Source organism: Merops nubicus, unplaced genomic scaffold, assembly GCF_000691845.1.
Source record: "Merops nubicus isolate BGI_N331 unplaced genomic scaffold, ASM69184v1 scaffold6484, whole genome shotgun sequence".
NCBI classification, from domain to species: Eukaryota; Metazoa; Chordata; class Aves; order Coraciiformes; family Meropidae; genus Merops; species Merops nubicus.
This window is the reverse complement of record NW_008604799.1, coordinates 122343-137955: the sequence shown is the minus strand read 5'-3', so window position 1 is coordinate 137955 and position 15613 is coordinate 122343. Positions and strand designations below refer to the sequence as shown.

At 34.7% G+C, this 15613-nt stretch overlaps 1 protein-coding gene across 1 annotated transcript in view; it reads left to right on the top strand.

The window, feature by feature from the left end:
* The window catches only part of HLCS (holocarboxylase synthetase (biotin-(proprionyl-CoA-carboxylase (ATP-hydrolysing)) ligase)), a 121699-nt gene that overhangs the window by 39570 nt on the left and 66516 nt on the right, over window positions 1-15613 (top strand). The window contains exon 5 of the mRNA XM_008939125.1: window positions 253-524. Within this exon, the coding sequence (XP_008937373.1) occupies window positions 253-524 (272 nt within the window). The remainder of the gene's footprint in view (window positions 1-252; window positions 525-15613) is intronic.

Below are 15613 nucleotides of genomic sequence, written 5' to 3'. Positions count from 1 at the left end.
GGGAAAGATTAAGCCTAATTAAGTTGCCAAGGAGCATGGTCTAAAGTCTGGGAAGACAGTATCAAGTAGTCAGGCCAGGCTAGATTAGAACAAGCAGCAGAAGTTTATCTTTGAAGAGGGAATTGAGGTAATTTTTCTATCTTGAAGTAGAAGATGATTGCTTGAATAAAAATGTTCCCAGAAACATGTTTATATGTCTTCACATGTGGTGGTCCTTATTTTTAGGCCTTATTTTATTTCCCTTGCCTACAGGATATCCACCTCGCTTTTCTGAAATGGCTCGAAGGAAGTGTAAATGCGGAAGGATTAAGAGCATCCAGCAAGGTGTCTCTTAAATTTGTTTCATCCTGTGAATCAAAAATGGAGATAGCACCATCTCTCATACCAGTCATCACTGACATGGGAAGCTTTTCATCAGAACATTTCAGCCTGAAGACATATCAAGAGAATCTTCAAACAAAGAAGCTTGGAAAGATTCTTCTTTTTACTGAAGTTACCACTACAACAATGGATCTTCTAGATGGGTAAGATAGTGATCTCGACCATACCGAATAAGCTTTCTGATCCACAGTTCACAATTGTAGTAACACACAACGTTCATAAAGGGCCTTTTTTATCTTTCTTTTAATTGCTGCCTACAAGCTAGTTGAAGAGCAATAAAAAAAACCCCAACAACTTATCTTCTAGATGGGATGCAAAGTAGACACCTTTATGTTCAAATAATGTTTGTTAATAATGTATAAAATACTGAACCAAAAAGCGTGGGAAAATTTGAGTGTGCCAACTTTTTGCTTTACATTGGAGTTAAATCATTATTCCTCTTGCACAGGAAAGTTTAAGGTGTTAAGTATGCATATTTAGAAGATTAGTACAAGTTGTTTTCTAAGCTAGTCACTTGACAAAAGTGATACCAAAGATTGTGGCCTTAATTTTAACATTACTGATTTCTTTTATTCCTTTTACTGAATATTTCATTAATATGCTCTTTAGTGGTTTGTTTAGTTTTTTTTTTTTAAACCAATAGCGTTCTGCTACACATTCTTTCATCATCATACAGATGACCCTTGTGAACGAGTGGTGGGATACCTTTGAGAAGGTAGTTCGTTAGAATTTTGAATGGGATTAAGCTATATGAAATTCACAGTTACTAAATCTTAGATTGGAGTCTATGTACAAAGACTATACTGTTATGTTTAATAAAATAGTGCCATGAAAACTACTGTCTTTGGGAAGTTGTTGCTCTTCAGGACAGATTATTCTAAAGCTATAACTTTTCTTGTCAGCTACTTTTGAGTTTCAGTGTTAATTTATCTGCAGAAATTGATACATTTTACTGTTGAAAATAACCTCAGGAACATTGTTTTTGATTTTTTTTTTTTTTTAAATCAACATTGTCAGTTAAATAAACTTGAATGTTATTGCAACTGATTAATTACCCAGCATTAATAGCTTTAGTTCTTGGCTAGAGAGGCTAAATTGTGAGATCAATATAAGTTACAGAATATGGCTTCTTGAAAGTGATACAGGATACGGCTTCTTGAAAGTGATACAGGTGATTTGTTTTAGAATATATGCACACAAAATCTGTGAATGGGGATGCATTATAACAGTGCTAAATTAAAACAGGAATTTACAAATTATAATTTGTGCTAATATATTGCTCTTTAGAGATAACTGGAATCAAATACAAATTTCTTTGAATTCCAAACTGTTCTCTGTGTGTGCATATGTGCTCATGTGCACACATGTTAAAAAAATGTTGCTATCTAATTTTACCACCCCCTTCCCTCTGATCTATGTCCTTATCCTGCAACTGATTTTGCAGTGGCTTTTGGACACAGACAGATGTGCTAGTTCAATAAGAAGCTAAAAAGAAAAGAGTTATCTCACAGAAGCCTTTGTAGCATTTGCTTCTTCATTTTTAGTATTCACAGCATGTTCAGCCCACTGGATTGAAAGCAGAAGCACTGTGAAGAAACCGACAGTGATAATTTAATAGGTCAAGACCTTTCTTCTCTGACAGTTTTTGGTGGTGGTTCTCAGTAACATTATTCACACATCTCAAGAAAATGAAGTACAGAATTCAGAATTTTGTGGATTTATTTAGATATCACAAGCTAAATAGAACCATGTCTGGCAAATTTATGTATGATTATATTATGAAGATAGGCAAGAGTGCTATTAGAAGTGGTCTTTGTTTCTCAGTGACTGCAGAACGTTTACTGTCTTGTCTTTAAAATGTTGTACCAGCAGAGTGATCAACACTCATGTTGCTTTTTTTTTACATTAAGTTGTCCAAATGTAATGAAGTGTTTACAGACATAGGTCTTCAAGATTTCCCTCATCATGATGCAGCTTAAGTAGCTGGTTTTCAAGTAAGACAAACTAGAAGTTCTGGCTCTAAGTAGCTTATACTGGGAAGATGATCTTAGTCAGACTGTAATTTTAACCATAAAATTTATCTTACAGAAAAATTTTTGTTTTAATAAGTTAAAATATTTGTCTTAAGTATTATGGTTGATGTTACTGTAAATACTTTGTTGTCATGGATAGTAGAATAACGTGATCCGTGTGATTTGTAATTCAGCTAGGTACCTTGAGACTTCACAGATTATAACAATTCATAAATCAGTAGAAATTGATGCAAATACCTATTAGGTAATTTATATTGAAGAAAAAAGTTGTCAGGTTTCTAAGATACTTCCAAATGACCCAATATGAATTTGTTAGAAGATGCATAAGACATGTTTTTTCTAATTGCCAATTATGAGTGAAAGGAAAACCTGTCTCAGAAAAAAAATATTTTCTTTGCTTGAACAAAAATAGGTACCTATTGATCATTCATGAGTCTCAAAAAAAAATTGCAATACTGTCGTTATGTAGTCATACATTTCAATAAGCAATTGTTACGTGGTAGGCTCTCATAGGGTCTCACAAATTTTACCAAGTACGTTATAGCTGAAAATGTGATACAGACACCTCAAGAGCTTAATGAATGTGATTAAGATTAAATTTAATTACTAAATTACAAACAAATTTAGCATTTAACTTTTGTGACTTTAGATTTTCTTATACCTTTCCCACCAACTGAATGTCAAAAGTTTTGTTTCTCTTCCTTTTGACTTCATTAAACCTTCATACCCCAAAAAGTTAAGACATGGAGGGAGAAAGTGGGCTGGAACTAATTTAATGGCTGAGCAACCTCACAGTACAGGAACAGCCGGAGCCTAATAGGGGTCTTTGTCTGCATTTCCACCCTGACTGGTAATGTGCCAGTCAAAAGTCAAGCAAGAGAAACAGGTGGAAACTATTAGACCTGTCATAAAGTTTGAAAAATTGATTCTGGAGGCTAAGTGAATAGATTGAACTTGACAGTGTTGTCCTAAAGATTCTAAGGGAAAATTCTGTAGTTTAATTTGGGATCCCTTGATTGTTCATTAGCTCTCCAGATGGCAGGTCTTGGTGGTTTGCGCATTAACGTACACACTGTATTATCATTGGCGTACATTATGTGCCCTAAGGTAAGAAATGAAGTGTGAATTCACCTGTAGGTGTCTAAAATTGAATTACATTGGTCTAATTGTAAAATGAAGCTTTGTTTAAATGTCAGATGGTTTTAAATGATCAATATTGCTTTTATGATTTCATGTTAAAAATTTTATTTGAATCATTTGAGGCCATTTTTAAAAGCATTTCCATTTTTATTTCTTAAACTAAATTTTAAAATCCTTATGAAAGATTAGAAGCTCCCTTGTTTTTTCTCTAAAAGGACTCTCTTTTTGTAAGTTTCATTTCAGAAATCTTTTCTACCAAGATATATTCATTCTAAGGTCACCTTAACAGGTTAACCTTGCCAGAAGCAGTTCCACTTTGTCTGTCTCCTCTCCTCAGAGCATGCCAGGGATTGCGTCATTTAAGATGAAATAATTATTTCTGAGGAGGCATCTTGTATAGTGATATAAGTATTATGTTGTAGAGACATACTGATCAGACTCACAAGACTTGAGATTGATAAATATTTCTAGCACACTCTAATTGGCTGCAATGGTTTCACAAGCATTTAATTGAAAAATTTAATTAATTAGATACACATTTCAGTTTTATTCTTTACTGGCACCTTATATCTTGTTTTAATGTTTTGTTTGGCAGATTATTTGATTTATACATGATTAAGCCAGCATGTGATATACTCTATGTGAAGTGGCATTCTCTATCCCTTTTCTCCAAAATTTAAGAAGCACAAAGTGCCGCTGTTAGTAAGAGTTTGACACAAAATGGTGAATTTTAATTGAAATTAGGTGTGGAATGAAGTCACTTTCATAATTGCTGAATAAGGTATTCAGAATAAACAATTTCCAAACAGTTAAAAGCTTTGAAAAAGAAAATCCTTTAGGTTATTGATGCCCTTTTCTCTTTTTCTTCATGCTTTTCTAGATTCATATTGTTGAATTTTTAAGAGCTGTGCTGCAACTCTTTTTTTCTCTTTTTTTCTCTTTTTTTCTCTTTTTTTCTCTTTTTTTTAAAGTGAGCATTAGGACAAATTTTATTTTAAAACTCTTGTTTTTGTTGTATTCAAATACACGTGCTGCTAGTGCAGGTAAGAGTTATTGAAAAGTAAGAGTAGCATATAGTTGAAGATCAGAGACACAGGCAAGCAAGTTGAGATCGAGAAACTATTTTATACTTGATTTTTTTTTTTTTTTTCACATCTTTGGGATGTTTTACTCTATGTAAACACAGTGGCCTATTCTTTGTTTCAACCATATTTTATAAAAAAACCATGAGTATCAGATAAGTTGTGGGGAGTGGGTTGAAATGTCATTTGAAGATAGAAGCTTGACATTAAGGTAGCCTTTTCAGTGCCACGTAGTCAGTCACAGTGCTTGGTTTCATTCCATCATCAGGCATACTTGTTTAAAGCCTCCTCTCTCAGATACTTACCTCAAAATTCCACTAAGACTAACTACAGGCCAGAATTATTATTCTTACAACTTGATCAACTTGGCTTAACTTGATCAAGCATTTTCTGAAAAGCTATGAAGATTATTTACAAATTTTAATATTATTTAGGTGGCCACATCTCATAATCTAGGCTCAGGTGGGTGGACGAAACTGTTTTGCTGTAATGGTCAAAACCAACTCCAAGCTGCATCACTGACCTTGTGGTTTCCTCTCCTGAAGATGTCTGTGGTTGTTGGAGTACAAAGCCTTCAGAGAATAATCTTTGTCTTTTAGCATGGTGAGGCTATCCTAGTTCATTGGGAAATCAGTTTTGCTGTTGGGTGTTTAATAAATGCATGCTGATAGATTAGTTGCATTTAAATGGTGTATGAATTTTATATGTAGCCTTTTCTAAAGATAAATAGCCAAGAATTTTTTATCAGTTTGGATAATGACCTCTTACAATAGTTCATGCTGCTTTTAATAGCATAGACCCCTTGGTTTTAGTTGTCTGTTAAACTGTAGTGTGGGCTACGAATGCTGCACTTGATCAATGTCTAGCCTAAAAGGTGAAGTTAGATGCTTGTGGTGATAGACCTCTTTAAGGCATTTTATGCTTCTAATCTACATCACTCTCACTTAACTTAGCCTTGATATAGTACCGTCTTCCTTCGTTCTTTAGAACATTTGGGTTACTAACTTCTAAGCGTCCATTTTTTTTTAATTTATAGGGTTGAAGGGCTTTTTATTCTTAAAAGAAAGTTAGTACATTGTAGTAGCAGCTTCTGTGCTTGTTTTCCTTGAGTTTTTTTTGTTCTATTCAATATTTTGTGCCTGCCTTTGGTGTTAAAGATTAGCTCAAATAACGGAATGTTTGTTTCCCTTAAATCAAATCAAATTAATTTCAACAGTAATTTTTGCTAATTTAGTTTTAAATGTATAATGTTTCAGATGTTATTCTTCCATTTACTTCTTGGTACCGTGTTTTGCATCATCCAGTGTTAGAGAAAGCTGTCCCTCAGCCTGATAACAAAAGATTATACAGGAATTTTTGTAATACAGCCAACAGTCTGTTCCCCTTCTTCGCTTGTAGAACGGGAGGAATTCGGAAGTTTTTGTCACTGATTTGGTTCTGTGCCATTCCCAGACTCTTCTCTGCAATACCATTTTTCATTACATGCTTGCTGAAAGATTTCTGTATTAGGATTTGTCATCTCCTTTGCGTCAATTTTCCGTGCCTTTCTTTCCACCTGTTGTGAACAGTTCTTGAGGGTGCTAAACAATTAGGTCCCTATTTTCCTGTCATGCACCTTGTGTGTCTGATTTTTCATGGAATTGAAGGCAAAATAAGTTCCTTTTTATTTTTTGTTATGTAAAATTAGTAGATTTTCTTCCTGTTAATGAAGTGGGCCCCCCGCTTACATGGTTTCTGTCAGTGCAGAGGGAGGCTTGGCATTCCCAAAGGGGGTTGAGTCATAAAAAAAAAATACCCGTTTTGCAGAGCAATTAACCCACGTTGAACTCTTATAGTATATTGTATTACCCTGCTGCTGGAAGTTCCTGAACAATTCACATTGTCAGATGAACACACATATAGCCCTGGAGCACTCATCATTTGTTAAATATGAGAGGAAACCCTGTAAGACTGGACAGTTAAAACGAGAACTGAAGAATGGAAATGGAAGGGTTTCAGTAACATTTTACTATTTTACACGGTGCTGTTTTCACACACACATTTTAAAACAGACTTTTTATATTTAGATGAAAAAAACCTGAATGCTGAAGTTACAAATCACATTTTTTTTAAGAAGAGGATTAACTTGAAATAGTATATATGTAATAGGATACAATATATCATAACAATATATATAATATATTGTTACATATGTTTAGAATATTAATTGCAACATATAATATGTATATTATTGCTCTGCTTGCCAGCTCTATGACTGTCAATTGTGCCTTTGACTTCTAAATTTCACTGATTAAAAAGAAATGTTTGTTTAAGTTAAACTACTGATTAATGTTTGCACCTCTTTGAGAAAGAGATTTTCATGCTTTTTCAATTATTGTTTTGCAGCATATTGTGAAGTGTAACAGTGGCAGTTCTGTAGTGTCAGTGCAAACATGTATCAGGTAGGGCTATCTTTGTGGGGGAGCAAGGAAACCTGCCACCTTATTGCCACCAGTCCAAGTTCAAATAAGAAAATAACCTCTGCTGAGGCCCTGTGCTTATAGAAGTAAGTCAAAAAATTCAGATATAAATAAGTCAGTGTAGGACATGGCTCATTAACTCAAAAAGGGGAGGGTAAGGCACAGCAAAAGTAGCTATGTTGATAATGTGGTCAGACGAAACAACCTTTCTGCCTCCCTAATTAACCTCATTGAGTAGCTTGGGACTTGGACAAGTCATGGATCTGCAGTTTTCCCCCATACCTTTTGACTGTAAATCAGACTGGTAAAAGAACAAATTGAAGAAGTTGCATTCAAATAAAACAGAATAGCAGCAAGGTATTTAAGTGACTTAATAACGTTTAATTAATGGGTTGCCCATATTATGTGACTGAGGAAGCACCAGTTTAGGAACTAGTAAAGAATCCACTTGGCTGGGCACTGCATGTTTCTTACACTGGACCTGTGTAGGAGATATACTGGAGATATTCAGCCCATGCAAGGTCCAAACAGACTCCCAAATTCTGGAGAAGAAGCAGAGCCCAATATGCATTACTTCAGCAACTCCTTTGGGCATTACACTTGCTTTAAGTGAAACATAGGGCCTTAGAAATTTGAAGTTAAAACATAACCTTCATTTTCCATTTTCCACATCTCCATCTCTTTTCTCTTATTAGAAAAAAAGAAGAAAAAGAGGTTGTATTTACAACAGTGTGGGAGCTAAGGCAAATGCTAAGAAACTTATGGCTATAGTTTAGAGGTTTAGACAGCACCTGTTCTGGTGGTGTGAAGAATAAATACACTGATTATTGTTTGTTCTTATGCTGCCAGTCAGAAGATAGTGATATGATTTCAGAATAATTCCCTGATTGCTTCCAGAGCCAAAAACTTTCAAAGCTTGTGTAATTTCTAACTGAAGCAGTAAACTGAGAAAATGCCACAGAATCTGAATTCTTTACCTAAATCCCACTGGTCTAATTTATTTTCACTTATATTTCTAGTTAAAATATTTTAAGAATCTGTTTGTATTCAAACGAAGGCTTGCATTTATCACACCTCATATCATTTAGCCTAAAATGTCATGGCCTGTAGAATGGTGTGTAAAAAAGTGAGGTTCCCCCACTGCAGTTTTGTGATCCCCAGGATTACTATAAAATACTGTACCTCATGTTGCTTTCAAAAGAATTTACTGGCATTGTTCTTGTTGCTTAACTCTTAAATGTGGATGAACTTTCAAATATTTTTTGCAAATTTGAACTGACACTATTTTTACTGATGGTATTATCTTACATAAAAAAAAAAAAAAACACAACATAATTACTTTAAATGATTCTTTGCAAACACAAAGCTTGTACACCATGATACATTAAGCAGTTGTGGAATACAACTATAATGTCTTACAGACATTTTTCATTTCATCTGTGTTTGAATGCATCATCAGTCTGTCCATTCACAGAGGAAGATGAAGAGGCAAACTGAAGAGAAGATAAGAGAAAAAATAGCAGGGAGATGCAGCTTGAGACACAAGAAAGGAAATACAAATATGTCATCCAAGGGAAACAAATCTTATCTGCTCATATTGAATATTTCTTTAGCAAATATGCAAAGCTTAAGTTAAAATAAGTAAGATTTAAGAAGCCTATAATATTCATTGCGGAAAAATATACATGTTGTCAGAGTGCTTAGCAAACAAATTACTGATCAAAAGTCCAATACACCCTTGTTCAAATGGCAAATTGTTTACTGAAAGATAATTTACCTAGTGTTTGGGTTTCATTTCTTCTGAAGTCATCAAGGCTGGTAATAGCTCCACTTAAGCATGTGGTGACTCCATTTCTAATTTTTTTTTCTTCAGAACTGGGGAGTGTGAGGAAAGAGAAGCACTTTATTTTGTTTGGGCTAAATAATAATTTTGCTTACAGCCATAACTGAATCTGCAAATTATGATGTCCTGCTTTGCTTCTTTATTTTTAGTCATCCTTTTAGTCTTTCCGACCATCATAATAATTTTTGAATACCTAATTGGAATCCCACAAATTGCTTATATTTCACGCTTTTAAAAATGTGGCTTATGACATATTACATTGTACTTTTTGGATATCATGTAATTCATTAAATTGCATGTTACATGACAACAGAAATAAATGCTTCAGAATTTGTTCCACCTGGCTGTAATACTTTCCATCCACTTATTTACTATCTTTATTCAAATCCTTGGCCAGGCAGTTAAGATTTTGAAATGGAATTTCATTCACCTGTTTCTAAGCCCCTAAAACTTATTGGTAGACCTAAATGGGCTATGGGCTTAGTAAAAGAGAGCAACATATTTTTAGTACACTGCTGCATCATCTTTTGGCTGAAATATTTCACCCATATAATCAGTTGCTTTGTTTAAATGGAAGACTTGATTTTCTTGTATGTCTGAAGGAAAAACTCATTTGGTCTTTCAAGCCAGCTGCTTCAGAACCAACTTCCTTTTAAGGATGTGTATTGCACAATACGTCGCGGTGAAACTGAGACTTGTGAACACTAAATAAATAACATACAGATAATCCTTTAGTGGCTAAAAATAGTATTTCGCTCATCACTGTAGTAAACCAGGTCTTAATGCCCTCAGAACAAATTGTTGTTTGATATACTGGTGTCAATACAGGTGTCAGGGGTATCAAACAGGTGTAGAAGCAGGTTTTGACTGTTTATTACTGGCATTGGTTATAACTCTCTGTTGAATCACTGATCTTGTAGCAAAATACATTTTCTTTTCTTTTTGAATATAGACACTCATCCCAGCCTTAGGAGAAAGGAAAAAAAAAAAATTCCATCTATTTTCCTTGGGTTTTTGAACTTTTTTGCTCCAATAAGCTCTGTTTGTACTATTGGCTTCTGAAACAGAATTTTTGTCAAGATCATGCATTTATGAAGTAATACAGAAGAATGCTCATGTGATCTTAATAAGCAATCTGCCAGGCTTCCCTGAAAGAAGAAAATAATTTAAAATACTGTCCGCAGATGCAGAAAAAAAGAAACTTTACTATTTTATAGCTTTTAAATTTTAAGACTGGAAATAGACTTTTCATTCAAGTCTTGTTTATTAGCAAAAGATAATGTATATACTTTATATGCAGTTTGGTACCAGATGTGAGAGATAAGAGAAATTGCTGTTGGCTACCTACTTTAATGTACATTTGAAATCTCATGTAGTAGTTGATGTCATGTAGAATTCATGCAATAGAGAGTAATTTTAAGTTAGTAGACCATGTCAGGTTAGCAAGGATCAATACTTGTGAAATGTTTAGTATTTTCCATCACAATTTATCCATCTGTTTGAAAAAAAAAAATTAAAATAATTACCATTTGCCAAGGTTTTTGCAAAGCAGCTGTGAGTGGCTTGGATATTTTTTTGAAATAGCCAGGCACCACGAATTTTTAATGGGAAGGTATTGGAAAGTCAGTAGAGTGCCATGGCTCAAGTTTGTTTACGTGTCATTTGGTTTCCATCTTAGCATCAGCATTCTGCCACCATTCAGTCCTTACACTGACTTTTCTTTGAAACTAAGTGCAGATTTCATCTTTTGGGGCATGTTTTCTCCATCAGAATACTGACAGCTTGCTGACAGAAGAAATAGAAGATGTCCTTGTGCACCACAGTAGAAGCACGCTCCAAAGCCTCAAGTAGGAAAGAATGCTTATCCCAAAAGACAACTTGCTTTTAAGAAGTAAAGGCAATTAAAGATTCTTGATGTAGATGGTTGAAATGCCTGCTGTATGGAAACATTCAGCCTAGAAAACTACATTCAGGCACAGAATATCACCTTTGCAGTGGATTTAACTGACTATGCTAATCTTTTCCCTAGGAACTGAAGTTTGTTTGATTAACTCAGATTTCCAAAGCCATGTGCTGTAGCCACAGAGCTGGAAATTGATTACAGAATATATTGTCCTAAGTGTCTTGCTACGTGCCATGTTTCTGCGGGGTTTCTTAACCCTTCTGATGGAGCAAGATGAGGAATTATTTTGCTTAACAGCCAAATGTGGCCTTCATAGCACCATAAATGGTATTATGAAATGGTCTTAATTTGGTATAGTAATTTATCTAAGCCATTGTAACTTTAGGTGTGCAAAATATGTTCCAGTCTTCTAGGCAAATTCATTCTGTTTCTTAATCTGTGTTATAGACAAGGACTGCAAATTCATGCTCATCTACTGGAGAAAATGAAAAGATTTCTTCTTCTATTATGTTTATTTCTATTCCCAGTAATTCCTCACACATTTCCAGTGTTTTACTGCTTTCAGTCATTTTTATTTCTTTATTTTTTAGGGTTTCATGTTTGAAATGGACAAGATATAACTTACTGCTACTACAATGTAATTGATAAAAACTAATAATTTATTAAATCTAGAAATTGCAGAACTAGTTATTTTCTTAAAGTAATTTCATGTTAAAATAATTCTGGTAGCTGCTGACTGATAAGTTTAAAAAAAAAAAGAAAAAGATAAATCAGGCTTTCAGTTAGGAACAAAGATTTTGACCTGGTATATGCTGGGAGAAAAGCTTGTTCTCATAAACGATATTTGATTTAGCTTTTCCTATACTTTATTTTCTTAAAACTCTTCATTGATCTGCTTTAAATCCTCCCATTCTGAACATGGTTAAGAGTAAGCAAGCAGTAATGAGTAAATGCTTTCAAAAGAATGAGCAATATTCTAAATTTCCTCTTCTCTTTTGCTGTAAGTGTCAGCTAATTTTAAATGTGTGAATCATGCATATTTCTGATGTTTGTTCTCAGGAATTTGCATGCTGCCTTCTTTATGTTCTCAGTTATTTTTCATCTCCTTGTTCTTCCTAAAAGAAGTTAAAACATATTTTACACTGGAGAATTGATTCAAACTTCTGTTTTCACAGTATGACTGAATTGTAGCATTAAGTATGAAATAGAGCACAATTCCACTTTAACTAACAATATAAATAGTTGAAAAAAGGTAAAACTTAAAGGAAGGAATGAACTCATAAAATTGAACTGTTTTCAGCTATGTGTTGCAGAAATATTTTTTTCCCCTAATGTTTTATGCAGAAATAGAGGTAGACAAGAAGAGATAGACATAAATGTTTTTTTGGTACATCTGCAAGAATAGGTGGAACACATTATATACTTAATACAAATGAATACTATTCTGTAAGACTCACCAGAAAATTCAACTGGGAATTCCATGGAAAGCAACTAGTAAAGGGAACAGAGAAACCATTTGCTCTGAAGATTTTAGATGAAAGATTTTCAGTTAGATTTTTGGGAGGAAAGTGGAAGGATTAGGGAAGAATAAGTAAATTAGGAGTAAAATTGAAAATTTCTTTTTTATGAAGTCCAGGTCAATCAATAAGCAGGTCCTGTTACATGTTGGGTATAATAATTCAGTCTGGGAGAATGCCTGCTGGTTATCGTTAGCTCTTTGCTGAAGGTATGCTACTGTTCCAGATTATTCTGGGTTTCATTTCAACACAGCATGGACATGGAAAGTGTGGTAGACATTTTAGGGAGTGCACATGGTTGGAACATTAGGATTCTACCTGATACCTTGTTTTTCATCTAATATACTGTTTGGACGTTTCAGCATTTGGTGGTCATCAGAACAGGTAATTCGTCACTGACAATTTATATTTCAGTAGTTACTGGGGAACAAAAAGACAGAAATTGTCGCCCTTTACCTGTGAAGGAGGAATAAATATTCTCTAGTTGGCTGAAGCTGTAATACTGGGTGTTCATAACAAACAGGACTATATTGAGTTAGAGGGAAATGGTAATTTGCTATGAGGCATTAGCGTAATAAACTGGTGTGCCAACAGGAGAAGTTAAGAAGGGTGAAAATTTTCTGTTTTGATATTTTGCCAAGTTAAGCAGTGAAATATTGTCAATATGAACCAAGTGAAATGGAATGCTTTCTACTTGGATTTTCAACCAAAAATCTCAGTGAGGGAGTGATAATTCATAAGTGGTAGAGTGTAACAGTAGATAAGTACCCTTCCTTCCCTGCTTCCTCTCTAACTGAGAAAAAATTGCTGAGCAAAAATCTGAAGTGCCGAGGTGTTTATTTTAACACTGGGAAACACTTGTTACTTCAAATATTTGCCTGCTTGTATATCATGTCTATTATACCAGATGTGCCACATACAAATTAGGGATGGCTCATAAAGTGTAGTAACTCTAGATTTTTTCAAGATTTTGGATGTAAATTTTCCTTTTATTTAACTATCCACTAGCTCATGTCAGGGCGGCTTCCTAGTGATGGAATGCTATAGCTCTTCAATTAAAATCTTCAGCAGAATTCTTCACATACTTTGAACACACACTATGTTCAGTTCTTTGAAAAAAACCCCCAACCTTTAGATGGTGTTACGCCAAGAAACATAGAAATGGAGGTTGCATTTACTGGACCCAAAACCAGGTTCTCTTAATTACTTGGCTATGTCTGCAGCTGCATTTATTTAGTACCTAGCAAAACCTTCTTGGAAGTAGTGAAGGATTTTTACAGTCATTGCAAAGTACTAGGTCAGAGATGAAGAAAATATAAAAAATAACATCAAGAGTCAAACTTTGCTATAATTTCTTTTTCACTTTTCCTTGTACTATGAGATAATTCAAATGAACGTTTTATGTGTGTGTTTATCTTGTACACTATATCTAATGGATGCTGGCTTGGGAGACATCACATACTAACTTGGTTGAAGAGAAAGCTGGGTTTTTTTAAAAACACTATTCCCGGCACCCTACCCTGGAGTTTACAGGAAAAATGCCCGGTAGCTTTGCAGGCTAGCCTACTGGCACTGCTTGCCCATTCTACCTGGCTGTGGAGCCAGCTGTCAGTCACATCCAGTACCATGCCAGGTGACATGGATGGCTCTTCAGTAATGTAGGGTAGTTTTTTCCTGTATTTAACAGAATCATGAAACACTGATTTCAAAATAATCATGTTGTGACTGTCTTTACAACTTTAAGTCACGTAACTATTAAAAAACTAAATTGTGAAGGTAGTCTATTACAAACTGAGGTAGTCTATTACAAACTGTACTTCAACTGAAAAATAAATCACAGACTTTTTGTTTTCATTCTGTCATGTACTTCAATGTTTTTGAAGGCCTTTCTTTACTGTGTGATATTAATGTCATGAAGGGAACAAGCTGTAAGGCAGAAGTATTTGCCTAGTCTGTGTTTTCAGTTTTATGTGTTCTAGTAAATCCGAGGTGCTTCGTTCTGGTTTCCAGTTTTCCAAATACATTAACCATCTCTCCATCTTATGCAGTGGCTCATACCCACCTCATTACAAGAAGGGTAGGAATATGATCCCTAGATGTGGTTTTTCCTAAGTAGGTGATTATTGGTGTCTGTGCCATTTGTGTGTAGATTTCTGCACTGGACCATATTACATAGTGTATTCGGTCTTCCTAGCTTTAGTTACATTTACATGTAGTTTTTTTTTTTCTGTGTGAACACATTCTGGAGGGTGGTTTTGAAATACTGATATTTGTGTTACTGGAATATGAGTGTTGTCTGCATAATTTCCCAGTAATCTGGGTTGGATTTGATTTCAGAAAATGTGAGCTAGTTTTATGTCCACTCCAATTTTACCTACGTCTGTTTTAAAACACCAGCTGTATGGCAGATGCTCAGGTTAAGGTTTTGTGTTTCAAGCAGAATCAAGAAATTCTCAAGATACCTTATTGCTTCTACTGCAGATTTTCCTCCTTCAGATTCAGCCAATCCATAATCATGAGTGTACAACTGTTTCAGTCTTTTGTCAAAATCTACTGACTAGAACCTGTTTCCCTCTTTTAAATTCCTCCTCTTCTCTGTACTGCTTCTCTTCTGCCAGACCGTAATTGGTGAGTATGATCTACAGTGGAAAAGAAATTCTTTTCTGCTTGTTCATCTCTATCAACTCAAAATTTTGTCACTACCTGTAAGAAATGATGGTATGTTTGGTTTGTTTTGCTCTTTGCTGTACCCATGCCCTTAGTTCTTTTGATTATTCAGGAGTCCATCTACTGTTTGTCAGTCTTACGCATAAGTAAATGGCACAAGTGATCTGATCGTCTAAAAACAGAGGCACTTATCCTGTCCTTGGAGGGCAGCTTCTTTTTTTTTGCTGACTGAGATCAGTCTAGTTGGCTTTGTAGGTTTTTTTGTTTGTTTCTGAAGTTAGAATTCCTTTGCCAGAAATATTACTGGCCATAACATATTTGGTATAATATTTTCTCTGCAGTATTCCTGTTGCTGCTTCAAGACTGATTTTCTTTTGTTTCTACTTGCATGTCAAATCACATAAGTTTTTTTGAGGTTGTGTGTGGTTTGATAGATACTTACGAAGTAGAACTTGGTACACGGGTGGGGCTTAAATTTACCTGTCATATTTGTGCCATTTTCCAACTTTGTTTTTTTCTTTAAATCTACAAATACAATTCAAGACTACAGGCACTAACTGAAAGCATAATTTGACCTTCCCTAATGCG